At 45.3% G+C, this 26,287-nt stretch overlaps 1 protein-coding gene across 1 annotated transcript; it reads right to left on the minus strand.

The window, feature by feature from the left end:
- Positions 1-1,146: 1,146 nt before the first annotated feature.
- Positions 1,147-25,212, minus strand: LOC139789222 (transitional endoplasmic reticulum ATPase-like). Its single transcript, XM_071729727.1, has 16 exons — positions 25,102-25,212; positions 24,547-24,719; positions 21,833-21,975; positions 20,750-20,880; positions 19,094-19,225; positions 18,699-18,801; positions 16,794-16,927; positions 16,389-16,524; positions 8,492-8,604; positions 7,690-7,854; positions 7,457-7,579; positions 6,241-6,453; positions 4,142-4,450; positions 2,463-2,618; positions 1,964-2,118; positions 1,147-1,582 (listed from the first exon to the last, which is right to left on the minus strand). The coding sequence occupies exons 2-16, from the start codon at positions 24,711-24,713 to the stop codon at positions 1,477-1,479; spliced, it is 2,286 nt and encodes a 761-aa protein (XP_071585828.1). The 5' UTR covers positions 24,714-24,719; positions 25,102-25,212; the 3' UTR covers positions 1,147-1,476.
- Positions 25,213-26,287: the final 1,075 nt, after the last annotated feature.

The following is a 26,287-nucleotide window of genomic DNA, read 5'->3' on the forward strand; positions in this document are numbered from 1 at the left end:
CTCATACAACTCCTGCCATGGGAAAGGTTGCCCTCCTCCAGTATGGTTCAGTCTCAAAGATCTGGGGCACCCTTCTGCCACACAATCTATATTTGATGATCATAGGGCTGGAGCACCTCCCCTATGAAAACAGGCTAAAGAAGTTGGGGTTGCTCAGCCTAGAGAAGAGGAGGCTCCAAGGTGACCTTATAGCAGCTTTCTAATATCTAAAGGGGGCCTACAAGAAAGCTGGGGTAGGGCTTTTTGCACGTGTGTGTAGTGAGAGGGCAAGGGGAAACGGTTTAAAACTTGGAGAGGAGATTTAGATTAGACATTAAGAAAAAATTCTTTCCTGTGAGGGTGGCGAGACACTGGTTGCCCAGGGAAGTTGTGGATGTGTTCAAGGCCAGGTTGGATGGGGCCTTGAGCAACCTGATCTAGTGGAAAGTGTCCATGCCCATGGCAGGAGGTTGGAACTAGATGATCTTTAAGGTCCCTTCCAACCCTAGCCATTCTATGATTTAAGCATCTTTGCAGAAATCATCAGTCCCTGCACCCCTTGTAAAAGCCAATAGTATGTTGCCACTCTGTCCTATTGCCATTGCTTCAATCAGGTTCTCCCCTTTGGACCAGGGCTGGGCTCTATCCAGCCTGCCACACTGTTCCTGTGTGTATGATGGGACCAGACCAAGGGCTTCTCTCATATAAAACACTGAAGTACAGCAGCAGCAGCACATTTTTCAGTTCAGAGAAGGGAAAATAAACCAAGGAGCAAAGCAGCTAGATGCAAGGGGAAAGGAAGGATAAGAACCATGATCAGAACCTGACTACTGAGTGTGAGGCACAAAAAGGGGCAGGTTGGCAGCAGAAACCCAACAGCTCAGGGCCAGCATTGGAGAAGCAAGAGAGAACCTGCTAACTTGCTCTCTTGGTGCTTCCTGCCAAACTAGGGTAGGGGAGAGATACTGTAAAAATCAATTTCTTCTGTTAACTTCGGCTAAGTGGCATAAAAAAATAAAGAGCAACCTCAAACGCACCAGGGAAATGCATGTACAAATGGGCTCCACCAGACTGAGGAGTGCCAAGATAGTGCAAGACATGGGGGTTTAGAGACAGCACAAGTTACATTGTATAAGTCCCACACAAAGGAATTGCCAGGGCCTGGGTAGAGTTGTAGGATTTTTATTAATTTTTTAATCATTTTGTGGGATATTTTTTATACAGGCTAGCACTGTACTCTTTGCTAAAGCTGCTGATTCTACCATATAAACTAGAACAGAAAGTTCTCAGAAATTAAGTTGGTTCCCCTCCTTGTTAATTCACTGTCTGCCTCAAAACTGAACACCCATCTAGATTTGTGTTTGCAGAAAACATTCCCTGTACAAAGTCTGCGTAGCTACGCTGTTCTGACTGAGGAATGAAGAAGCTGAGAGTCCACTGAATTTTTCCCTGTACACCATGGCCTGATTTAGAGTTTGGTCAACAGAGAACAGCAAGTTAACCATAGAGATCATCGTCATTGTCTTCACTGTACACATTTCCCCCACTGCCGCTTCCTGTGCCTTGGCTTGGACCTGTGCCGCCCTGGTTACCTGATGGGAACCTACAGAAGGGGAGAGAGGGGATGCTGTTCAAAAGTGTCTCGCAGATTACCACAATCCCCTCCCTCCATGCCAACATCCTGGTGCCAAGTAGGACAGGCAGGAGAAATGGGATCAAGTCTTACAGCAGGTCACACAAGACATATGGCTGCTGGATGTTGCTCATGTTAAAGGAAAAAAGGGTTGATGAACTTCAGGAGCACTAAAAGAGCAGCTACAACTGACTCGCAGCACAGCTACACCTGCTACATGCTCAGCTGGCTTCTGTATATGCTGAGGAAAAATGGGAAAATACAGTGGAAGAGGGAATTTGATACCCAGAATTCAACAGAAAGCTGCCTCGGTGCTCTGTTCTGGGGCCACAATGCCTCCCCCACAGTTACCTGAAGCTGCCAAAGCCACGGCTCTGCTGTAGAGTCTGTGCAAACATTTCATATTTTCTGATGTCATTGTCACTGACAGAGCGTCGAGCAAAGCGCATGGCCTCCTCAAAGTGATCCCTTCGTATCTCAGGAACTGGGTCATCCTCCTCCACTTCCTGTAGTGGAACAGAGGGCCCAGGTGAGCTGCATGCCAAAGCTCCATGGCCCAACACCTGCCCTCTAGGCCAGGATGCTCCAATGCTAAAGTAGGGGTTGGAGAGGGACACTGGCAGATTGAGTCCCAGCTGCAGCAGGGGTCTCCTGAGCAATGACGACAATGAGACACCCCAGGAGGGCCTCACCCTCCCCCAAGATGAGAACTAAGTGCTCCAGTTCCACACTCCGTGCTGAGAGCCCACTCATCCCCATCCAAGAATTATGGAGAGGAACACACCTTGAGCGCGGGCAGGGGTGGGCTGCCTGTCTCACGAGCAGGGAAAGCTCAGAATGCCCCACTCACCATGGCGGAGGGATTGGTCTGCCTCTCACGTTCTCGCCTGATCTCACTCTCAATGGATTCACGGATGGCCAGTTTGCAGGCACGCTGGCAAATTTCTGTCAGGTCAGCCCCCGAAAAGCCATTGGTCATCTTAGCTAGGAAATCCAGGTCAACATCCTAGTGGGGGAAAAAAAAAAAAAAAAAAAAAAACCAAAAAAACCCTGTAATTTACACTGTACACCCTCAGGTGAAAAAAGAGGTGTCTTTAGATCCCATGGTATCAAGGAGATGCCTCAACTTTGGCCCATTTTAAGATGAGCTGTCAAGGTTCTTGGTTTTGGGAAAAGTTAACCATGTACAAAAGCCAGCAACACTCCACATATACCCAGCAAGACCCTGCAAAGAAGCTGTAAATCCCAGACTGGTTTGGGTTTGAAGGGACCTTAAAGATCATCTAGTTCCAATCTCCTGCCATGGGCAGGGACACCTCCCACCAGCCCAGGTTGCTTCAATCCCCATCCAACCTGGCCTTGAACACATCCAGGGAGGGGGCAGCCACAACTTCCCCGGGCAACCTGTTTCAGTGTCTCACCACCCTCACAGGAAAGAATTTCTTCCTAATGTCCAACCTAAATGTCCCCTCTTTCAGCTTAAAACTGTTCCCCCTTGTCCTATCACTCCATGCCCTTGTCAGAAGTTCTTCCCCAGCTTTCCTGTAGCCCCTTCAGGTACTGGAAGGCTGCTAAAAGTTCCCTCTGAAGCCTTCTCTTCTCCAAGCTGAACAATTCCAACTCTCAGCCTGTCTTCATAGGAGGTGATCCAGCTCTCTCATCATCTTATTAGTCCTCCTCTGGACCTGGTCAAGCAGGTCCATGTCCATCTTATGCTGGAGGCCCCAGAGCTGGACACAGTACTGAAGGGGGGGGGGGGGGGGGGGGGGGGGCAGTCTCACAAGAGTGGAGTAGAGGGGCAGAATGCCTCTGCACTGTTCACTTTCAAGAAGGGACAGGTTGACTTACGGATTTAGTATGATTTGTTCAGGTCCCAGCATTAGGAGTCAAATGAAACACTGTCAGACTGGAAATGGAGATGTGGCACAGGCAGACCAAGACAAACAACCTCCTTCTCCTTCCCCTCAACTGAGGAAGGTAGTACCACAACCTCCTCTGAAGCTTTCCTTCCCAACAGCACCTAAAAAGCACCTGCTGGCTTGGCATAAAATAGCTTGAGCTCTCACTTGACATCCACTTTCTCTGATTAACTCTCAGTTGCATTACTGCCTTCTCCCCAGATGAAGGACATAGCCCTTCTCTAGGATAGAGTTTAGCAACAATTTACTGCAATGATTCCTCTTCAATTTCCATTTTCCACCCCCGTTTTCTACATTTACTTTTATTTCAGAGTAAAAGAATCTTTTCCGTCTTGCCATAACAGGCTTTTCTGTTCCCATATTGTGGGCAGAACTCCACTACGTGATAAAGATCTGCTGTGCTTATACACCAACACCTGGTTTTGTTGATATCTAGACTTGGAGCTCAAGCTTCCCCCATCTCTTCATTTCTATGCTTCAGGGACTGAAGACTTCCCAGCTCTGTAGTGCAGGGAGCAGTCACCAGTCCCCTGCTCTATCCTTAGCTTGTGAGGAGCATGTGCAGCACTAAGCAAATCCAAGTCAGACACAGTCAGGGTACAGAACTTACCTTGGCAACTGGTGATTTCCTCAGGTTTGCCTTAAGAATAGCAACCCGGGACTTCTCATCGGGTAGGGGGATGTAGATGAGTTGATCCAGGCGGCCAGGGCGCAAGATGGCTGGGTCAATGATGTCTGGCCTATTGGTGGCACCAATGATGAAGACGTTTTTCTTGGTGGACATGCCATCCATCTCTGTCAGGATCTGGTTGATGACACGGTCGGCAGCACCACCACCATCGCCAATATTTCCACCTCGAGCCTTTGCAATGGAGTCCAGCTCATCAAAGAAGAGCACACAAGGAGCTGCTTGGCGGGCCTTCAAAAAGCAAACAGGAACAATTACTCCACGTTAATACCACCAGGTGAGGAGCACAGTGATTTCACATTAAGCCTACCCTACCATTAAAGCAACTCAGAAGTACCAGAACACTATTGCCACAAGGAGAGCTTGGAGGAGCTGCTTCAGAACAGTCTCCTGCCACACAAACCCTCAATTAAATTCTCACGAACAACAAGTTGTATTTCCCCAAAGCTGGAAGCATTGTGAACTGAGCAGAAGGATGGTAACTCCAATGCCCAAAGGGTAAGCTGGAGCCAATTGGTCTGGACCAGAACTCCCCCTGAAAGATCTGGGGGAGCCAGTGGGTTATATTTAGGCAAACAAGTATCAGTAGATGAGATATATCAAATGGAAGGGGGAAATCCAATTGCTGTGTCCAGCTACCTAATTGCTAGTTATAGGGAAAAGGGAGTCAGATCCTCCTTCAAGGTGTGTAGTGAAAGGATGAAAGACCATAAGCACAAATGTCTACAAAGAAAATTCCAGTTAGAAATAAGGAAAAAAAACTTCACACAGAGAGCTCAAACACTAGCACAAGGCCCAGAGAGATCAGGGATTCTCCATCTTTAGCACATGTTCAGAACATGAGGCCCTGAGCAACCTGATTGAATTTCCAAGTTCTCTCTCTGTTCTGGACAAACAGCTATACCAGATGGCCTCTGAGGTTCCCTCTCAACCTAAATTTTTCTTTCTCAATCTCCTTCCAACTTTGCTCTTCCAGCACCTTTCCTGACCACAGGAGTGAGAACTCCCAAGATAATCCATGCAGATACCTCCTATTTACAGGGGAACTGAGTAGTAGGAGTGAGGTCCTTTCTAAGCCATATATATACAATGAAGTATAAGAACAGAAGAGACTGTTTCAGTAGGAAGGGACCTACCACAATCATCTAATCTGTCATTGTTTGAGTGGAAGAACTAAAGTTTGAGTATGAGAAACTAAAGAGAGGGTCCTTAAGACCCTGAGGATCCAAGAGAGATGGAACACAGAGAGGTCAATATTCCCTCCCATTTCCTGCCCATATATAAAGTCAGGCAGACCAGAAGCCCTGCTCCTTTACCACCAGCTTGCCACATGCTCTTCAGAATCCACATCCATCGGGTGCTGGAAAGAGCCATGGAGCCCTCTCCTAAGTCAGCCCTGCTGCAGGGGGCCCTCAGGCACCTATCCCTGCCAGCATCAAGGTCGGGTTGTATATATCTGTGTATTTGTTCCTTACCCTATGTGTTACTGCCCTTCTGTTCTAGTAGACCTGTTTCAGTTTTAATTTCCAATTTTCAAGTCTCTTGTCCTTATTCCCCTTTTATCTTCCCTTGGGAGAGTAGAGTGGAGGGTAATAGAAAGCAATTCTGTCCTCTGGTTTTTGGTCTGCCCAAACTGCTAAACCATGACATAATCCAATTGCAGAAGACTAAGAACCCGTAGCATGTTTTGAAAATCTGTAGAAGGCGATGGCTAATGAGGTGTCAAAGATTTCAGGGATGCAGAGAATATCTATGCCATCCTAATGCTAGCCTTATGGTAAGACACTGGGGCATTCATCATCCTGTAACAACAGACAAATTTCAGAAGGAGAAAGCCATTTAAATAGCTATGTTGCCAAAGAGACTCAATTCCCTAACATCAGGAAAGCAGCCTCTGCTTTCAGTGCAAGTGGGGAAAACTAAACACAGAAGAACCAGGTCAGTAAGACAAATGCAGTAGAGACAATATTTTGGGGGTATCTCAGCACAAACATAGTACAAAGAATAGAACACACACTTACCTTGTCAAAGATCTCACGCACATTAGCTTCAGACTCGCCAAACCACATGGTGAGCAATTCTGGCCCCTTGATGGAAATGAAGTTTGCCTGGCATTCATTGGCAATGGCTTTGGCCAGCAGTGTCTTACCACAACCAGGTGGCCCATAGAACAGAACCCCTTTTGATGGGGTCATGCCAAATTTGAGGAACTTGTCTGGGTGCTCCACAGGATACTGAAGAACAAAGCAACCAAGCAAAAACCTCTTGTGATGAACCAGAACAGGTATGTACCTTAGAATTACAGAACAATTTGGGTTGGAAGAGACCTTCAAAGATCATCTAGTCCAACCTCCCTGCCAGGGGCAGGTACATCTTTCACTAGATCAGTTTTGTTTCTGCTCCTACCAGAAACACTACCTGAGATTTCTAGTGGGTTAAACACAAGATTCTGCCTGCTTGGTGCCACTGGAGCTTTTAAATGGGCACTGGTTTGAAAACCACCACAGATAAATTGTGAAGCTGACTTAAACAGTGTATTTTCACCTATGAACTAAATACCATTTCAGGTAGTTTTCCAGCACACTTAACCCCAGCTTCACTCTGCCCTGCAGAAGCAAAAGGGAACAGCTCATCATCTAACATATTTGCTCTGCCCTCCAGAGACATGCAAGAAAATTAGACTGAAAAGTATATTATTTTATTCACAGAGAGACTGTTTCTACAGTGACAACTGAAAGCATGGACATATCAAACCCAAACCACCCCAACGCAGGTAGACACCAGAAGTTTCTGCAGACCATTTATGACTTTGTTTCAGCCTCTCCTTTCATAGAAGTCTTCACAATTAATTCTCACCTGTCCCTATGCTAATACTGATGGAAAGCCCTTCAGAGACTCTGTATGACAATCTTCATCCACTTTCTGGAATATAAAGACACCATATAACAGGATTCTCAGCTGGTCTCCACTTAAAAGAAGCAATACTGCTGCTGTTTCTGTATGTAGCAAAACACCCACCCAAGATGTCACTGTAGACTCAGCTAAGGAAAGCCTGATGGTGCTCCCCAGCACCTTCCTGTCTTTAAGTTAACCAAGATGGAACAGCATCAGTCCATTACCATAAATACCATTAAAACTTTGCATTTCCCTGTTCACAGCCCAAACAGGAATATGAAGAGGTTCTGGATATTATTATTTTTCAAGCTGACTAGGCAAAAGTCTGTTGGAAACCCTTACCTGTACAAGTTCCTGTAGTTCTCTCTTTACATCTTCTAGACCACCAATATCTTCCCAGGTAACTTGAGGCACCTCCACCACAGTCTCCCGAAGAGCAGAAGGGTTGCTCTGGCTCAGAGCCCACTATCATTACAAGAAACAGCACTATATGAATTCTAACACATTATGTTCGCGTGCTTCAGATAAGCAATTAGACATTGCACCCAAAAGAAAGAGGGGCACTCATGCATTACCCTAAAGTCATCCATGGTCACAGCCAGCGAGTTCATCACTTCAGCATCAATGGTTTCATCTTCTAGGTCTATGAGATCCATCTTTTTTCTGATAGCCTGAAGAGCAGCTTCTGAGCAAAGAGCAGCCAAGTCAGCACCAACATGGCCATGGGTCTCATTTGCCACCTGAAAAAGCAGAGCACTGACTATGACTCACAGGGATACAAGCAAGTGTTCTGCAAGGGCAATGCATGCCCTGGTCACTCACTCAGAGGTGCAACAAAACTGAAGGACAGGAACATCACTGCTCTGCTGCAAATTCAAGACAAGTGCTATCACATACTTAAGACAAAGACACTGCTGTTCTACCTCCTACTTGAGATCAAATGTGCAACTGGAATTCAGAAGGTGTGCAGAAAGATAACCCTAAGGACTGCAGTTCTTTATTCAGGACAGAGATTACAGTAAACATTCAGTATGACCGCAATGTTCACCCAGCACAAAAGTTGCTGTTTCAGGCTTGTTTAATTTTTTAAGAGAACACCGCAGCAAACAAACCCAGGAAAACAGTGGCAAGGCACTTCCAGACTAGACTGATACATATTTGTTTCACATAGCTATGTCATTCTTCACTAGTGAGGATTTTTTGATCACTGGTAAACTAGTCAGAAGGAAGCCCAGAGATCACACATTCACCCAGTTTCATGCTGTCCTAAATGAGCAACTATGTTTACATGATCAAGCTTTAAATCTTGCACTACAAAACAGAGCATCACAAACATCTGTCTGCAGAGACAAACTTTCCTAACAGCATGCTACTCACCTGTTCCAGATCAACATCATCAGCCAGTTTCATATTTTTTGTGTGAATCTGCAGGATCTCCAGGCGCCCAGTGGCATCTGGGATACCGATATCTACCTCTCTGTCAAAACGACCTGGGGAGTACAAAACATATGTTGAGCTGCTGATTCTGCAAACTAGAGGAGCTGCAGTTGCTGCCTTCCTCTGACAGAGGAACCTGATTGTAGTGACATGAGGCAATCAGGTGCCAATAATTGCCAGGTAGTGGGCTTGACCTTGTGTTAAGCCCACCTGTGCCTAATTAGGGCAGGCCCCTACTGGGCATGAGCAGGATTAGGGGGCCAATAAAAGGCTCACACCTGGGTTAGCCAGTGGCTGGTTAGCCACCTTTGGAGCAGTAGTATTGACCTGGGCTAGTCAGAGCACCATTCATGAGATTCTATGGGGACACCTGGTTGGACCTTGGAGCGCCGCATCCACTGAAGAGGTTCTTCTTGCTACATCTGGTGGAGAATGCGGGCATAGACCTCAACCTAGCCCGCGCTCAGACGAATCAGAAGGAAGGGAGCCAGTCCGGCGCGAACCAGCGTTAGCAGAAAACCCGAGGAGTCGAGTAAGAAGATCCGCTACCTTTCCTTCTCTACCACTGATTGACCGAGAAAGAAAAAAGGGAAAGATGGGATTGTCAGCAAGCACCCCTGTTAATGAAAAGCTGGTGACACGGGTGAAGGAGCAAGAACTCTCCCACCCCCCGTCTTCTGCGGCCACGTGGGAACTCTGGCAGGAGGTCAGTGACCTGTTGGGAAGCCTCCGTGCCCAAGAAATGGCAAAAAACATAACCGGACTAGACGGTACATGGGGGGTGGTGATTAACGCCCAAAAAGAGATAAAAGCTGAGGTGGAAGCTGCCATCACCACCATTGCAGCACTTCCTTCAAAAGCTACAACGCCACCACCAGAAGCAGGCTCCGGTGTTGTCCCCACAGCACCTCCGCTACCCACCCCTCCTCCTGAGGGTGGAGAAACCCAGAAGGCGCTATTAGGGCTAAGGGACAACAGTCTTGCCATTAAGGGCATGACGGGGAAGTCACACCATTCCATAGCCGAGTTCCTGTCAGATATTGGGCCGGAGGAGGAAAAAGAAGCACCTACTCCGAGCACTGAAAGAAACGAGATGCCGACAGCCCATGCCCCTGAGATGGGCAGCCCCAGCTGCTGCCTGAAACCACCCCTACTGCCACCTCCCAGCTCAGAAAAAGAGCATGGGAAAGAAGCGGCCGCTCCATCAGCTGCACCCGTCGGCCTGGAGGACAAAATAAAAGCCCTCCTTGAACAAACAAATCAGGCCGTGAAATCTTTAGAAAAAAGGGTGACAGACATGGAACAACACTTGTCTTTCCATAAATATCGAGACCCACCCACCCTCCCTGATGATGACGATGAAGACGTTCCAACCCCGTTGTTACCAAGACAGAACAACCAAGGCATCAAAGGTGCTGTTAAACCCCGACCCGGAAGATGGTCTGGCCTCATCCGCGATGCCATTCTCGAAGGGGATTGGGAGGCCAGCACCACTGCTTGCCCTGTTCTACACGATAACAACGGGCCACCTCAATTCGAACAGCACAGTTGGAAAACCTTACAACAAGCCAAGAAGACCCTGAGAGAGGGAGGATTAAAATCAGAGAGTGGTCAGGCCGTCCTGGATTGGCTTTTCACCGCCGACACTAATTGCTCCCATGACTGTCGTAATCTGGCCAGGTACCTGCTCACCCCCTCCCAGCAGATTGTCTGGGTCAAAGAATGGGAGCGCCTGGCCCAAGTGGAAGCAAATTGCCCTCGAGCACCTGGGGATCCACCATTAGGGATAACCGCCAGATGCTCACGGGCTCAGGACGCTATGCAGATGTCCAAGTCCGGCTCCAATTCCCGACTGTGCTCCACCACGTCGCTGCGCACCTAGCCCGCCGAGCCTTCTATGTGGTCCCAGAGGCTACCCCAGTCCCTTCATTTACTGCCATCAAGCAAGGGATGAATGAGCCTTTTCAACATTTTGTTGACAGACTCTGGCAATCTATCATGACTTAATCCAAGCTGGGAGCAGATCAAAAGGAATCCATGTTCAAGCTGCTGGCGTTTGAAAACGCAAATCTGAGAATGAAGTCACTGTTCTCCACTTTACCAAAAACAGCTGACGTCTCGGAGACGCTAGAGGTAGCCACCAGGGCCACCCAAACTCAACAAAACCAAGGCATGGCCAATGCCTTTGCCGCCGCCTTGGAACCCACTCAAAAGCTCCTCGCGGCAGTTGCGCAGAAACTAGACAGAAGGGAAAATCGATACAGAAGGAGAAATCGATCAAGAAAATCCACCCCTGTCTGCTTTTGATGTGGAGCCACAGGCCACTCGGCAAGAGTCTGCTCAGCCACGGTGTGGTGTGACCGATGCCAGAGAGACAACCACAACAACCTGGCATGTAGGTTTGCAAAAAACGGAAGGCGCAGCGCGCAAGGCCCCCGCGCCATGACACAAGTAGCTGGGCCAGCGCTTTACACCAGCTCCCTGCCCCAGCCACAAGGGGAAGCCTGGGCATCGATGTGCCCTCAGCAGTAGACGTCACCCTCATGACAACACAGGTACACCGGATACCGACTGGAATATATGGACCGATTTACCAAGAAAATAGCATGATCGGAGCCTTACTAATGGGCCGTTCTTCCACTGGAGTCACAGGACTCGGTGTGCTCCTGAGAGTTATAGATGCAGATTATACAGGGGAAATCATGATTACTTGTTTTACATTAACGCCTCCCCTGATAATCAAAGCAGGAACCCGCTAGCACAACTGGTCCTCCTCCCAAAAATGAATCTGGGAAAGAACGCCCCCGTGGCATGAGGCAGTCAAGGCTTTGGATCTTCTGGAAGCACTCTGGTAACCTTAGTGCAACAGATGAAGACAAGGCCCATTATAATTGTAAAGTTGACCTCTGGAAAAGAGGTCAAGACCCTTTCCATGATGATGGACACCGGGGCTGATGTTACAATAATCAACCTTAATGTGTGGCCTCGTCATTGGAAACTTATCACTGCCCACAATGCCGTCCAGGGAATAGGTGGTGGTTCCACCCCCCTTCAGGCCCTTGAACCTGTGCAGTTACAGTTTCCCGAAGGACAAGCGGTGACCGTATGTCCCTATGTGTTACCGTTACCAGGACAACTTGGAGGGTTGGTTGGCAGGGAGGTTATGAGCCAACTAGGGGCTGTTCTCTCCATTCCTGAACCCATCCAACCCCCTCAACATTTTCAATAAGGGCCACTGCAGATGTGCCGCCAACTCCCAGACTGCAATGGAAGACAGACACCCCTGTCTGGGTGGAGCAGTGGCCCCTATCCAAAGAGTGGCTAGAAATCGCCAACCGTCTGGTAAAGGAACAGCTGGACGCAGGGCACATCCAGCCGTCTGTCAGCCCTTGGAACACGCCCGTCTTCGTAGTTCCAAAGAAGACAGGAAAATGGCGACTACTACACGACTTGCGCAAGGTCAACAACCAGATGTGGCCGATGGGCGCCCTCCAACCCGGGCTGCCCCTACTCACAATGTTACCCAGAAGCTGGCACCTTCTGGTTATTGACCTTAAGGATTGCTTCTTCACCGTTCCCCTACATCCTGAAGACACGGCTCGCTTCGCCTTCACCATCCCATCGATCAACAAAAGCGAACCTGCGAAGTGATACGAATGGGTAGTGTTGCCCCAAGGGATGAGAAATTCCCCAACAATATGCCAAATGTACGTGGCATGGGCACTCTCGCCGATCCGAAAAGAAATGCCGGACACGCTAATCTACCACTATATGGATGACATACTGCTTTGCCAGAAAGCCCCGTTCCCCGACAACATTAGTCAGATACTGGCCGATCAACTGAAGACAAAAGGATTAATTGTAGCTCCTGAAAAAGTGCAAACACAATCGCCCTGGAGCTACTTAGGGTGGCAAGTCACTCACGCCATGGTGAGACCGCGAAAACTGGAAGTGATCAGTTTGATCAAAGCATTGAATGACGCCCAAAAGCTAGTGGGCGAGCTTCAATGGGTTCGACCCGTTATAGGTCTCACCAACGCAGATATCCACCCCTTTTTGTCACTATTGCGGGGCACGCAACCAGGTACGTTAGTGGACTGGACCGATAACCATACCAATGCGTTAAAACGAGTCGTCCACAAACTGGCAACCGGCTTTGCAGATCGTCGAGATGCCACCCAAGCCATTGGAGTCTGGGTATGCAACCACCCTTCATTCCCATTCGCACTGCTGTTACAGGATTTCAACTGGAAAAGGAAAAATGGGGAACACCACCATGACAACCAAAGCTCTCCAACATAGGACTCGATAGCTGTAGGAATAAAGGCAGCATGTATTGATAGCACAGAACAATTGATGGAGACAGGCTGGTTATCACTCAAACCATGGAGTGAACCTAGCCCCGGGCATGCTGGATAAGCACGGGACTTTCTGCAGATGCAGACCCCCTTGCTTACAAGTATGCTAGATAAGCACGGGACTTTCTACAGACTCCCTTGCTTGTAAGATCTCCTGAAAAACAGATGAGTGGTGTAAAACAGAGGTTGTTATCTCCCTACCATGTAACTAATCGTGTAGTAACATGCTAACTGTAACTAATCAATCAGGTAATTCCATATGTTATGCGAGATAAGAACAAGGTATATAACTGTGTGTAAGAGTACGAATAAACGGAGTTAGTTTGCATCAAACTGTTTCCCCGTCCTTCGTGCGGCAGATAGCCATCTTGGAATGGTTATTTCCACCCCACACGGCCCGGAAAGGTATCTGGCAACAAACCGAGATAACGGCATTCCTGATACGAAAGGGACGACAACGTTGCCTTGAAGTAGATGGTCGAGAGCCAGGATGGATCAGCATCCCTATCAAAACAATTGATTTTGATTGGTTGCTGCAACGCTCTATACCACTACAACTCGCCTTGTTCAAATACTCTGGAGATATCCGTCATGGAGGCCCAAAACACAAGCGCCTGCAGGCCATCAGCCAGTTCCATTGGATAGAACGACCAATTGTTTCAGAGCGTCCAGTGCCTGGTATCACCGTGTTCACTGATGCCGGAAAAAGGTCGAAAACGGCCACCTGCGTATGGCAGGATAAGGGACAGTGGAAGCAACATTTGATTCCGGGCACCGACAAAGACAACCTGCAGGCTCTGGAACTACTGGCTATCATTTGGGCCTTAACACAGTGGCGAAGTGTCCCCCTTAACATCGTCTCCGACTCGCAATATGCGGTAGGAGTGGCAAACCGTATCGAGGATGCTCTTATCAAGCCAGTACAAAACCAATGGCTACTGGAACTCTTCCTCACATTACAGCGTGTGCTGAAAATTCGCACACAGCCGTGCTGTATCCTTCACATCCGTAGCCATAAAACATCATTAGGCCTAGGGGAAGGAAATGCAAAGGCTGACTCCCTGGTCAGCCTAGGAATGCAGGGTCCCGTAAGTCAGTTCGCGAAGGCTCAAAACAGCCATTCCTTGTTCCACCAAAATGCCAGGGCGCTGAAGCGCATGTTTGCAATTCCATGGGAAGATGCAAAAGGGATTGTTAAAGCATGCCCTCAGTGCGCACAATTTGGCCCTGCCCTAGGAGTGGGAGTCAATCCACGTGGGCTGCAAGCAGGAGAGATCTGGCAGATGGATGTCACCCACGTTCCAGAATTCGGACGACTCAAGTATGTCCATGTAACCATAGACACATTTTCAGGCATGCTTTGGGGGACAGCTCAGACAGGGGAGAAAGGTCTACATGTGGTCCGTCACTTGACCAATTGCTTTGCTGTCATGGGGGTCCCTCAAGTAGTAAAAACTGACAATGCGCCTGCTTATATAGGCGGAAAGGTCAAGCAGTTTCTTGCTACTTGGGGAGTAAAACACATTACAGGAATCCCTCACTCGTCTACAGGCCAGGCGATAGTGGAAAGAGCCAATCGTACCCTGAAGACATATTTACAAAAGCAAAAAGACAGCAAAGGCATGGACCCACAGATGCGGCTTAGCAAAGTGCTTTTTGCACTGAACTTTCTCAGTCTAAGCCGCGATTCCCACCAACCCCCCGTGTTACTCCATTACTCGTCTCAGAAAATCAACCGCATGCCGGAAGTCCAAATCAACTACAAGGATCCATCTACAGGTCAGTGGGTAGGGCCCAAGCCGCTCCTGTTTAGTGGAAGAGATTATAGCTGTGTCTCCACAGACTCCGGACCTCTTTGGGTACCCAGTAAATGGACACGCCCTGCCGCGACCAGATCATTAATGGACAATGATGCATCATCCAGCAGCTCAAACTGAATAACCTTGTTGATACTTTTGAACTTTTGAATAGAGGAATTGTCATTTTTGTTGTATTTGTGTTTATTATGTACTTATTACAATTGTCATGGTAGTTCTTCAAAAAAAAAAAAAAAAAAAAAAAAAAAAGGAAATGTAGTGAAATGAGGCAACCATGTGGCACTAATTGCCAGGTAGTGGGCATGACCTTGTGTTAAGTCCACCTGTGCCTGATTAGGGCAGGCCCCTACTGCGCATGAGCAGGATTAGGGGGCCAATAAAGCTCACACCTGAGGAAGCGAGAGGGAGGCCACTTTCGGAGCAGTAGCACTGGTTCAGGCTAGTCAGGCCTGAGAGCATTAGACTCAGAGCACTATTCCTGAGTTTCTCCTGGAACACCTGGTTGGACTTTGGAGCGCCGTGCCCTAAAAGAGGTTCGTCTTGCTACACATGATGATGAACCACAAACTCGTACAATTTCAGAAAATGCCAGGGCTTTGGGTTTCTCTGCAGCATCTATCAGCACAGTAGCAGTCAGATCATAGAAGGAGGAAAGGCTTTAGCCATTTAGGAAAAGTGAGACTACTGTATTAACTAGAGTTCAAGATTATACAACACAGAGGATTGTAAATAAATCCTCATTTATAGGAAAATATGCTTCCCCTAACCAACACACCATGAGACATTTTTCATAGAATCATTTAGATTGGAAAAGACCTAAGATTGTCAAGTCCAACTGTTAACCCAGCACTAACAAGGCCACCACCAAACCATGGCCCTCAGCACCACACCAACAGTTTTAAATACCTCCAGGGATGCAGACTCCACCACTGTCCTGGGCAGCCTGGGCCAATGCTGTTTATTCCTACCTTTGTGTCCTCAGCACAGGAGTCCACAAATACAGAGATTTAATTTTTCAGAACTTTCATAGCAGTACCCAAGTGGTGAAAAACATGAACTGCCCCAATATACGGGAAGGCAGGAAACCTATGTATTACTGCAATATTGACTAAGGTATGTACACCTATCATTTTCCTCTAGCCATAGCTGTGCATTCAAATGCCTCACTACAACATTTAAGAGGTTGGTTTTTTCCTGCAAACTTGACTGGTTTGCTATTATAGACTTTACCAACCTGTCATACAACAGAACTTCATTCACATTGCAAAGTTTCAAAAACCTGAATCTCAGAAACTACCAGACTTCTCATCAACAGAGGTAAGAGAAATTGGACAATTCAGATCCTTCTGCAACCTGAGGAACAACCCCTTAAGCGTTTAGTCTTGAAATAGCCTCAACTGATGAGGTGAAAAAGCATGCTACCCTGTATTTTGTTATTTCTACAAGTTCTAACCTAATAAAGCACAGAAAATTATACAAAAGGCTGGAAGCCTAGAAATGAATTTCAGATCAATAACTGGAGACAAGTCACTAGTTTATGCAACACAGAGAAGAGGTCTAATATTAACTTCTGCTATATCTTTCCAATGCCCCTAAAGCATAGCCCATAACAAAATATCTGATACAGACAAAAAAAAAAAAAAAAATGGCAGTCATGGTTACCAAATCGCCTGAGTGCTGGGTCAATGCTGTTAGGTCTGTTGGTAGCTGCCATAACGATCACATGTGCTCTCTGTTTCAGTCCATCCATAAGAGTCAACAGTTGAGACACTATGCGACGTTCCACCTCTCCATGTGTCTATGGAGAGAGAAAGTAATGATTAGACCAAAAGCTCTACAACACAGCACAGGAGCTAGTACTGTACCACAGCAGACAGATACAATAGATGCAAGTTGTTAAGAAATATCATGAGCTATATATAATTCTTCTGATATCCAACTTCTGACATCCAACTGAATTCAAGTGTTAAATACTTCTTTATCCATCTTGTAGTCAAATGCAGAGATTCACACCAGCTGTTACCAAAAAAAAGATGTACTCCTTTACCTTCTACAGAATTTCTTTACCTTCTCTCTCTTAGGAGCAATGGCATCCAGTTCATCAATGAAGATAATAGCAGGAGCATTCTTCTCTGCTTCTTCAAAGGCTTTCCTCAGGTTGCTCTCAGACTCGCCAGCCAGCTTGCTCATGATCTCAGGACCTGGAAAAAATAGTGGCACTGTAGCACCCAGAAGAGAGGCAGCTAGCCCCAAGGCATGCAGATGAATTTTTTTAGTACAACGTTCGCATGGGAGTATCTATATTTCAAGTCAAAGCAAATACTATCAAACAAGTTTGGTAAATTTGCAGCTGAACATGCAAGAACCGCATGCAGAATTACTTTCTATAATTATTCTGGTGTTTTCAGTTTACTCAACAGAATGCAGCACTAGTCAATGAGCCACCTTTAGCTCCCTATTTCCTTATCCTATTTCACACTCGGTGAGCTTCTCTGTAATGTGCCACCACACACAGTTAATGTCAGTCCTAGCTTGTAAGAGAAGCAACCAAATTATATGGTTATGAATTATCAGGGTAGGGAAGGAGAAAGCTTTAAGATATTGAAGCTGTCTTTAGCTTCAAGGTATACGTTTACCTCCGTAAGACCCTCTAACTGAGTTCCCCCCCCCAAAAAATAACCACCAAAAAAACAACAGCCCAAAATCCCCTCAAAGAATAAAAAAAAACATGTAAGCGCATCAGTCCCAGAAGGAAGAACAGCATTCCCCTGAGATACCTGACAATTGTTGAACACTAAAGCAGGCTCACAGATTTATTCTGGTTTTACACATTTTTTTTTCTATTACGCTGATGGGAGTGGTAATGAAAAGTATGTTTTTAAGAGATCCAAGAAAAAGAAACCTGACTCTCAGGAGTGCAAAGCTGCTAGCTGATTGAAGTGCCACTGGTGCAGGCAGGAACTAAGAGTGTTTCATTACAAGTAACTCACCAATTCATACCAGCTCTGTTTACAACACTGCCTGCAGCTCCAGGCTCGAGACCAGCAAAAAGAGAACACATCACTAATTCTGATAGTGGTATTTTTTTATTATGCAACAGAAGTGCAAGTATCTAAAGAAACATCTGGCTCATTAGCATGCAGTGACACCTTCCACACACTTAAGAAGTATATAAGGGCAACGTGGTTAAAACCAGTCCATCTACATCCGATATCTTGAGAAAGAAAGCAAGTCACTTCCCTACCGCAGCTCACTGCTATGCTCACCACTTAGCTTTCACCTTCATGGGTCTAAGTGACTGAAATCAGAAAAGAAAAGCAGCACTCTAAATACATTGAGTTATTCCAGCACTGACTATAAAATGGGACAGAAAAACTGAGGAAAATTCAGAATCTGGTCCTTACTGGACATAAACCAGTATTCATCTCAACTGCTAGAGGTGAAGAGTGATCAATAGGAGGTTCTGTCACTTGTAGCTGAGTCCCAAGGTAATCCTTAAAGCTCTCAGGACAGTTCCTCCCAATTAATGTTATGTAAAACAAAACAGGTCTTGTGCTTTAGTTGAGGGAAAAAAAGAAATCCACAGAAGACCAGCTTCTTTTTCTGAACGGAACATGCTGGCAGCAACAGAAATAAGTGTCTTGCACCCATATACATAGAATAATCTCACCAATTAACGCACAGCTCTGCCCTCTCCAACATAAATGAACACTCAGCCAGACTGAAAGTCCCTGCATCGCAACTCTCTTTCCAACCACCCTGCTACAAAACTATCAAGCTTAAGGGAAGTCTCACTACAGATGCTTCCACACAAATGGCCTCTAAGCATCCCCAGAGGCACACTTCAAAGAGGTAAGGAAGGGTGTCAGGGAGACAACATGGCTCTATAAGCCCTATAAATACCATTTATTATAATGAGATGGATGAATAAGCACGCAGCAGATCTGGGGACAAGGCAGCCACAAAACTTACCATTGATGAGGAAGAAAAAAGCCCCCGTTTCATTGGCCACCGCTCGGGCAATCAGTGTTTTACCAGTGCCAGGGGGACCATACAGCAGGATTCCACGTGGAGGCTGAGGACAAAGACAAGGTGGTGAGCTAGTATCTGAATGCCTAAGTAGCTTCACAGTGAAGCTGTAAGCATTTGATAAAGCCAGTCCAAATTTGCAATGCAAACTCCTACAACAGATGCCATCCCAGCATTGCTATCAACACCCTTACTACTTTGCATGACACACAAAAACCTTCACAAGTTGCCAGTACTTTAATCTGTGTCCAAAACATGTAAAGAAATACTTTCCTAAAACCAGCATTAAAAACACCCCACAAATTACTTATTACCACCCAGTGCACATGGGGACTTACCTTCACCCCTATGGCCTTGAAGAGTGCAGGGTGCCGGAGGGGAAGTTCCACCATCTCTTTTATTTGAGCCAGCTGCTTCCGGCAGCCACCAATGTCATCATAACCCACTTCATTCAGTGATTCTTCTTCATCCTACCCGGAAGGAAATACATTAAATATTTCAGTGAAACCAGTAGTTCAACAATCCCTCCTGGTCTTCAGGACCCAGGAATCCAAGTTTTTGCTCATTTCCATTTTTTGCTGTTTTGAGATTCTCACTTTCAAGTCTTCCTGGTGTCTTGTACAATTGTTTCTTAGTTCTCTCTTCCCAGACATGAATAGGGAAATGTCTGCTTGTACCTAGACCTCACTTAAAGAAAACCATAGACAATGAAGCCAAGTAAAAATGTACTTTTCCTTAAACTGTAAGTGATATTTTAAAATACTTGACATACCCTAGTTACCATACAGTTCTCCAACATAGTTTTTTTTCTTTTGGGATTGACTCAAATTAACAGAGAATGTTAAGATCCAAATGTGCAGATAAGACCAACTAATCCAGTACAGCTCTACAGCATCCATTCATCTGGCTGTCCAAACCGCTACTGGCCTTAGTTATCTGTAACATTAGGCTACACTAAAAAAATAAAACAACATCGCCTGGAATCTCAGAGGGGCTCAGTCCAAGCCCCACAAACAGGACCTACTACTTCAAGCAGGATGCTCAGGGTCTGGCCTTATCAAGCGCTGAAGGTCTCCAAGTCTGGAGATTCCTGCCCTCTCCAGGCCTTGGGGAAACCTTTTTCCTAATATCTACTGGAAATTTCCCTTGATCCAGTTTGAGGCATTGCCTCTAGTCTTGTCCTTTGATGGAGTTCTTAGAAGAGCCTGGTTATCCACCCCTTCCCATGAGGCAGTTGCCAGTAAAGCCTGCCTCTTTGCCTTCCTTTCTCCATGCTGCATCAACCCATTCTCCTAGCTGCTCCTCATTCCTTCTGACCTCAGGCTCCTCATCATTTTGGTGGCCTTGGCTTAACTTGCTCCTATCTGTCTCTTCTGTGTCCTTAAGAGCCCAAACTGGACTTATCCAGTGCCCAGACAGTCTCACGAGTCAAATAGAGGTGAATTTTTCAGAAGGAAGCTAACTACAAACCAGCACTCACACCAATTTGCAGGTAGGAAAAAGACACTTCAAGAATTATACAACCAACTTAGCTCATTTCTGAGATTTCCTACTCTGTAACTGTAAGGTGGCCAAGATTTCAAATTTCTCACTGAAAAAGCACTGATTGCTTTCTTTTAATGTGGCAAGAAATTTAGCAACATTGTAAGCCCTCCCCTACTATGGATCAAGAGAACTTTGCAATTAAAAGATGCATTTAAGTCCAGCATGAGATATGTGAAAGCAGATGCAAAACCAGCTGCTGCCAAAGTATCGCACCTCATCAGCAAACCTAAGCATTGGTGCTATCTCAGCATATGAGGAAGGACAGTGGAAGCACATTTCTCTGACTACCTTCAGCAGCAGCTCATCTCCTGAAACTAAAGATTTTAATCATTACATTCAATAGACAAAATGCCAAAGCAAACTGCAAACACTGCTGCTCTGAAGAACTGTCACTGAAACATTTCAGACACAGGGGATTCAGTAGAACTGCATGGCAAGATTCTGCTCACCTCTCGTTTGATGGGCTCTCCTTCACAATGGATCACTGTGTCTGGAGCCACTATGCAGTAAGGACTTGGATCTGTCTCCACCACTTTGAACTCTACTGCACGCATCCCTCCACGCACCAAGAAGATGTCACCTGTAAAACCCTACACTTCAGTAGCTTGCTACAACATATGTCAACCCTTGTACTACCTGCAGCCCTAGAGGACAAGGAAGTGGGTTACATAGGCATAAAAACACCGCTTGGCATTTTTAACACTGTTCTACATTTTAAACTCAAGAGCTTCATGTACTGTGACTACCCAAGCACCATTTAGATTTGTAGAACTTGAAGTTCTCATATTTCATCCAGAAACAAAAAGCAAACAAAACCAGCAAACAAAAGAAAGAATACTCTGCTCAAGTACAAAACACAGATGCAAGAAATCACATTTCTTTTCCATTCAGTTTCAATTTAACCTTTTTAAAACAGACAAAGTCCTAACTGAATAAAAATTAATTTTGAATTAATAACTAGTTGTTACCAGTTATAACCGGTTATCCTCTGAAGTAGAATAATATATAATACTGCACTATGACTCCTAGCTAAACTGGACTACAGAAGTTGGATAACTTCAATTTGTTTATACTGCATAAGGACCTATTAGTTCCAGCAGAATTGGTACTAGCACAACTCTAAAAGTATATTTTTTTAATGCACTCTCCCAGTTGTTAATTACTTTGAAAAATTTAACTTACTCAGGGTGCCAGCTAGTATATCCAACCAATTCATTAATATGCAGGTAACTCCCAAATCTCATCAAACAACTCAGGAGAAAAATTAAAATTAGTTCTACCCAAGCCTTTTCTGATGCTCTCCCATTCCATGTATCAAAAAAATGCAGGAGAACTATCAAGCTGCTCTGCCAGCCAGCAACAGATACCACCCCTTCTTCTGAAGATGAGGAAAAAATTAAATAATCAAAATCCCACTCTAGAGATGTCAGTCAAATGCTTTGTGGAGTGTGCAAACTTCTAGAAATTCTCTTTATTCAGTCTCAGGACTAACTCACACTCACTGGCAATACTTCAATAACAGGTGCTATTACCTTTCCTGATGGGTCTGTATGCTTCCAGGAAGTATGGCTTGAGATAGACCTCAAAAAGATTCCCTGTGATCCCCTCTACCGTGTCATCAATTGGCAGCACATGGATACGTTTGCCATATTTCACATCTGGACAAGGCTGGATGCTGCAACAGAAGAAAACTCCAGTTATCCATATCATCCTAGACTTACACCCAAGTCTGGAAAAAGCAGTGATGTCCCTTCCCAGGCCAGTACAAATGCCAGAAAGGACCCTCCAAAGCCCTGGTGAGACTTCCTACTTGCATAAGAATGCTGACAAGGTAAATATCGTGCCCATCAGCAAGCTAGTTTTTACTAACACGCTAACACACTTTCCTTCACTCCTTTTAGCCCTATCTGAAACTGCTGTTGAGTTTTATACTTTCTTCCTACCCCCTGCTCTTCTGTAACCCCCCTTGCTATCCCCAAGGCACATTCACAAGTTGCTAATGCAGCCTAATGACCTGCAAGTCATGAGATAACATGTTTTCTCAAGGAGCTACTGCTGAACCAAAAGGAAAGAGAGCTGGGGGAAACTTTGTCTTTCCTCTCTCTCTCACATAACTTACTACAGAGAATAGAGCTCCTACTACTGATAACCTTGATTCTGAGCAAAGGCTCTCACAATACCAACCAGTGGTAGCCAGGTGTCTGTCAATCCCCCTTTGTGGAAACTGACATTTAAGTCCAAAGACCCCTTCCCCCTTTTTAAATAAACATTTCAGCTATTATTTTACAGTGTAGGTCAACAGCATACTGTAGTGACAGTTCTGAGTACCAAGCTCTGGCAGAGGCAGAAAGCTCAAACTGGCTTTGCCAGGTAAGAAAAGCCTACATGGAACTGCAGCTGAGCATGTGACTTTTCATATGGTACTTTGAGACTCTCAATAGATTCTTTTACCACATACTTTACAGAGAGAAGATAAGGGTAAAGACAGGCTGCACCGGAAGGAAAACTGATGACAGACTACAAGCAGGAAGTGATTAGCATGTGAATCTGGATTTCAGCAGAAACCATGCCACAGTAACACAATAAGTACTTAAAAAAAAAAATCAACAACAAAAAACTTTGAGAGCAAGGGGTGTGAAAATTCTCTGACCCTTGCAACTAAGCTAAGACAGTTGGTAACATACCTGTAAGGCTGAAAACCACTAGTCACAGTCTCAGCAGAGAGGGGGAGAGCACAGGCTGAACTGTCATACCAGACATTACTCAACCTCACATCAGGTTAAAGTATCCACCTTTATTTTAATTTCAGACTGAATCAAAGCACTGTTCTGTTCCAACTACAGTCATATTTAAAACTTGCATTTTCTATTGGTAGAGAGATGGGTGGAACAGACTCATTCCTCTCCTCTACAAAGTTCATATGAAACACATTTTGCATTTAAAAATTATTCCAGGTATCATCCCAGGAAGTCTAGTATCAGAAACCTGGTGCCAATTTTCTCAGAACACGTAGGATATTCCAGATTAGGAAGATTCTCAGGAGGAAGAGCTGTCTGCAAATTAGCATTTTTTAAGACATGCTCACACATTTTTCCTCCCATTCCCATCATATATCATCCCAAATATACACATGAATATATATCCTAAAATGTATACTTCAATGCTTTCCTAATACCTTTTCCAAGCATTATAGCAAAAGTCCTGTGTTAGACATAGACCTGAGAATACATGATCCAGGAATGCAGCACCTGGCTGAAGAGCAGCCCTAGGGAAAGGGACCTGGGGGTCTTGGTGGACAATAAGCTTAACATGAGCTAAGTGTGCTGCAGCAGCAAAGAAAGCCAACAGGATGCTGGGCTGCATCAACAAGGGCAGCAGCAGCAGCAAAGTCATCATCCCACCCTACTTAGCACTTATCAGGCCACACCTGGAATACTGTGTTCAGTTTTGGTCCCCACTATAAAAAAAAACCAAACAACTGTAGATAGATTGGAGAGAGTCCAGAGAAGGGCCACAAAGATGATCAAAGGACTGGGAAACCTGCTGCAGGAGGAAAGGCTTAGATAACTGGGTTTGTTCAGCCTGAAGAAAAGAAGGCTCAGGGGAGACCTTATTACCATGTTCCAGTACTTAAAGGATGGCTACCAAGAAGATGGACACTCCCTTTTTTACAAAGAGTCACATGGAAAAGATGAGGGGTAATGGGTGCAAGTTACTCCTGGGGAGATCCTGATTGGACATCAGAAGAAAATGTTTCACTATGAGCACAGTCAAACATTGAATATTCTCCCCAGGGAAGTGGTGGATTCCCCAACACTGTACACTTTTAAGACTAGGCTTGACAAGGTGCTGGGCCATCTCCTCTAAATTGTGTTCCTACCTAGAAAGATTAGACCAGATGATCCTTGAGGTCCCTCCCAACCTGGTATTCTATGATTTCTAGCAAGTTTTAACTTCTATTTGTCATAGGGCAGCTCAGTGCTCAAGCTAAACATACTACAAGACCTATTACAATGTTGCTTACTGCTTTCCACAGTTAACTTTGTGAACTTTAAAAATTTAGACAGGAAAAACTTGAATTCATCTGACTAAATTGGGGGACTGTGACAATGGTGGGGTAATTGAGCTTAATTTAATGGCAGAACCTGGGCTCATGAAGGTCCTGTAGAGACTTCAAGAATCCTTAGCATCATTTTCATTTCATGAAACTCAGGGATATGCAGCAGTTCAGCAAACTAGTTCTCACCTGATCACATCACCCAGGTGCACTCTCAGGTTGTTGCGAACAACCCTATTCATGCGAATCTTCTCATCTGAGCAGGTATCATCTGACAAAACAATGCAGACTGCTTCTCTCCTCTTCTTTCCTTTTAGCAAGACAGTGTCTCCTCTGAACAGTTGCAATTCATCCATTTTTCCCTATAAACAATAATAGCATTAGATCAAGCTTTTGACAAAACAAGAATTCAAGCGTTTGAAGAAGAGCTATTTGATTTTGGAGAATTACATCTTGGGAGTTATATACTAGATCTAGAAAGACAGAGGCTCCCACTACATCAGTCAAGAGCTAATCCTGAAGCCAGACTAATGGCAAAAACTCAACTGAATCCTAGAAGATGAAAATCAAAATATATTTTATCATGGAAGTGTTAGAAAACAAGACAACCCTCATCCCTCACTTACAACTGCTGCAGCTTCTGACACAAATACTTAGATTCATGTTGCAAAGTTACATTTCAAGTTAATAGGCAACAGTTTGCATATTACCAGGTTAAATGCTTTACTTTTATAGAAGACGCACCTGGGACAGTGACACAACACTGTTGTCTTCATTGATGGCTTCATCAACAATTAAACGATTAGGTCTGTTCTTCTGCTTCAGAATAGCAGTTGATAAGTCATCTGCTTTAGAACTGGAAAAGAAAACAGAAGTTAATGAGTCCAAGTGATATCACTCCCCCAACAAGTGATATCATTCCCCAACACTGAACACTTTTAAGACTAGGCAGAGAGAGGAGAAAGGTACTGACCCTTTGAATAAAGCCTCAGGCTACTGAGGGTCCGGAGCCATGTTAATCACTGGCACAGAACTCCATGGTCCCTGACACAATGAGCCACTTATAATGTGGGCTTAATTGACCCCATAGCAAGGGGGGAACCCCATGTATTGCGGGGAGATCCCACCCAGCTAATGGACAATGTTCACAAAGCTAGTGTGATCCAAATGATACATGACCATGCCCTAATACTTAACCAGGATGGCCTGCTTATGCTAAGGGTAAGACCTGAGAGGATGGATATTCTAATCCGAGGGCTGCCTGGACAACTGAAAAATCTAGCCGTACAAATCAAGGCTAGAATTGAAAATTTAAATGAAAATTCACTAACAGGCACAGAATACACTTGGTCTGATTTGGTTAAAGAATTAACAGAGTATGGCCGCAAATATGAGGTGCCAGAAGCTGATTGTACATCTGTAAAAATTCTTCAAACCCCAGCAAATGATAATCATAAACTGACTTATGCAGCTGTCACTGCCATGCCTCCTCGAATTCCTCCTCGCTAGCAGGAGGAATTATGGGGTGAATGGACAGCTGTAAATAGAGGGGGCAGACAAAAAAAATAATCACCAAAATAGAACCCCCCGAGACAGAAACAATTTACCACAGGGTGCAATGGGGCCTTTTGCAAAGCTTAAAGAGGAAGCTAAGTGAGAAAGCATCCCTCCTTCACTCTTAAGTCACAATTTTGCATATGGCCATCTAAAAGTCCTAATAGAGGAATGGACCAGTAGGTCAAATTCAGGGGAAAGATCTGGAAATTCACCTAATTCGGAAAACTAAAAAGCCCTCTCTCTGCAAATAAAAAGAAAACAAGAAGACAGCAGAGAGAGGAGAAAGGTACTGACTCCTTGAATAAACCATGGGAAACCATCCCTACAAATCAAAAAGATTGGTCAGAAAATAATAAACAATCAAACACTAAAA

The sequence above is a fragment of the Heliangelus exortis genome, chromosome W (genome assembly GCF_036169615.1).
Source record: "Heliangelus exortis chromosome W, bHelExo1.hap1, whole genome shotgun sequence".
NCBI lineage: Eukaryota > Metazoa > Chordata > Aves > Apodiformes > Trochilidae > Heliangelus > Heliangelus exortis.

Bases quoted from the DNA above. Each gene is read 5' to 3' on its own strand.
- LOC139789222 (XM_071729727.1), bottom strand. From the start codon at position 24,713: ATGGATGAATTGCAACTGTTCAGAGGAGACACTGTCTTGCTAAAAGGA. The intron at 16,928-18,698 runs GTAAGTTTTGTG...TATTTTTTCCAG, and splicing joins TTTTTTCTTCCTCATCAATG to GTCCTGAGATCATGAGCAAG. The intron at 8,605-16,388 runs GTAACCATGACT...TGTACTCCCCAG, and splicing joins CCCAGCACTCAGGCGATTTG to GTCGTTTTGACAGAGAGGTA.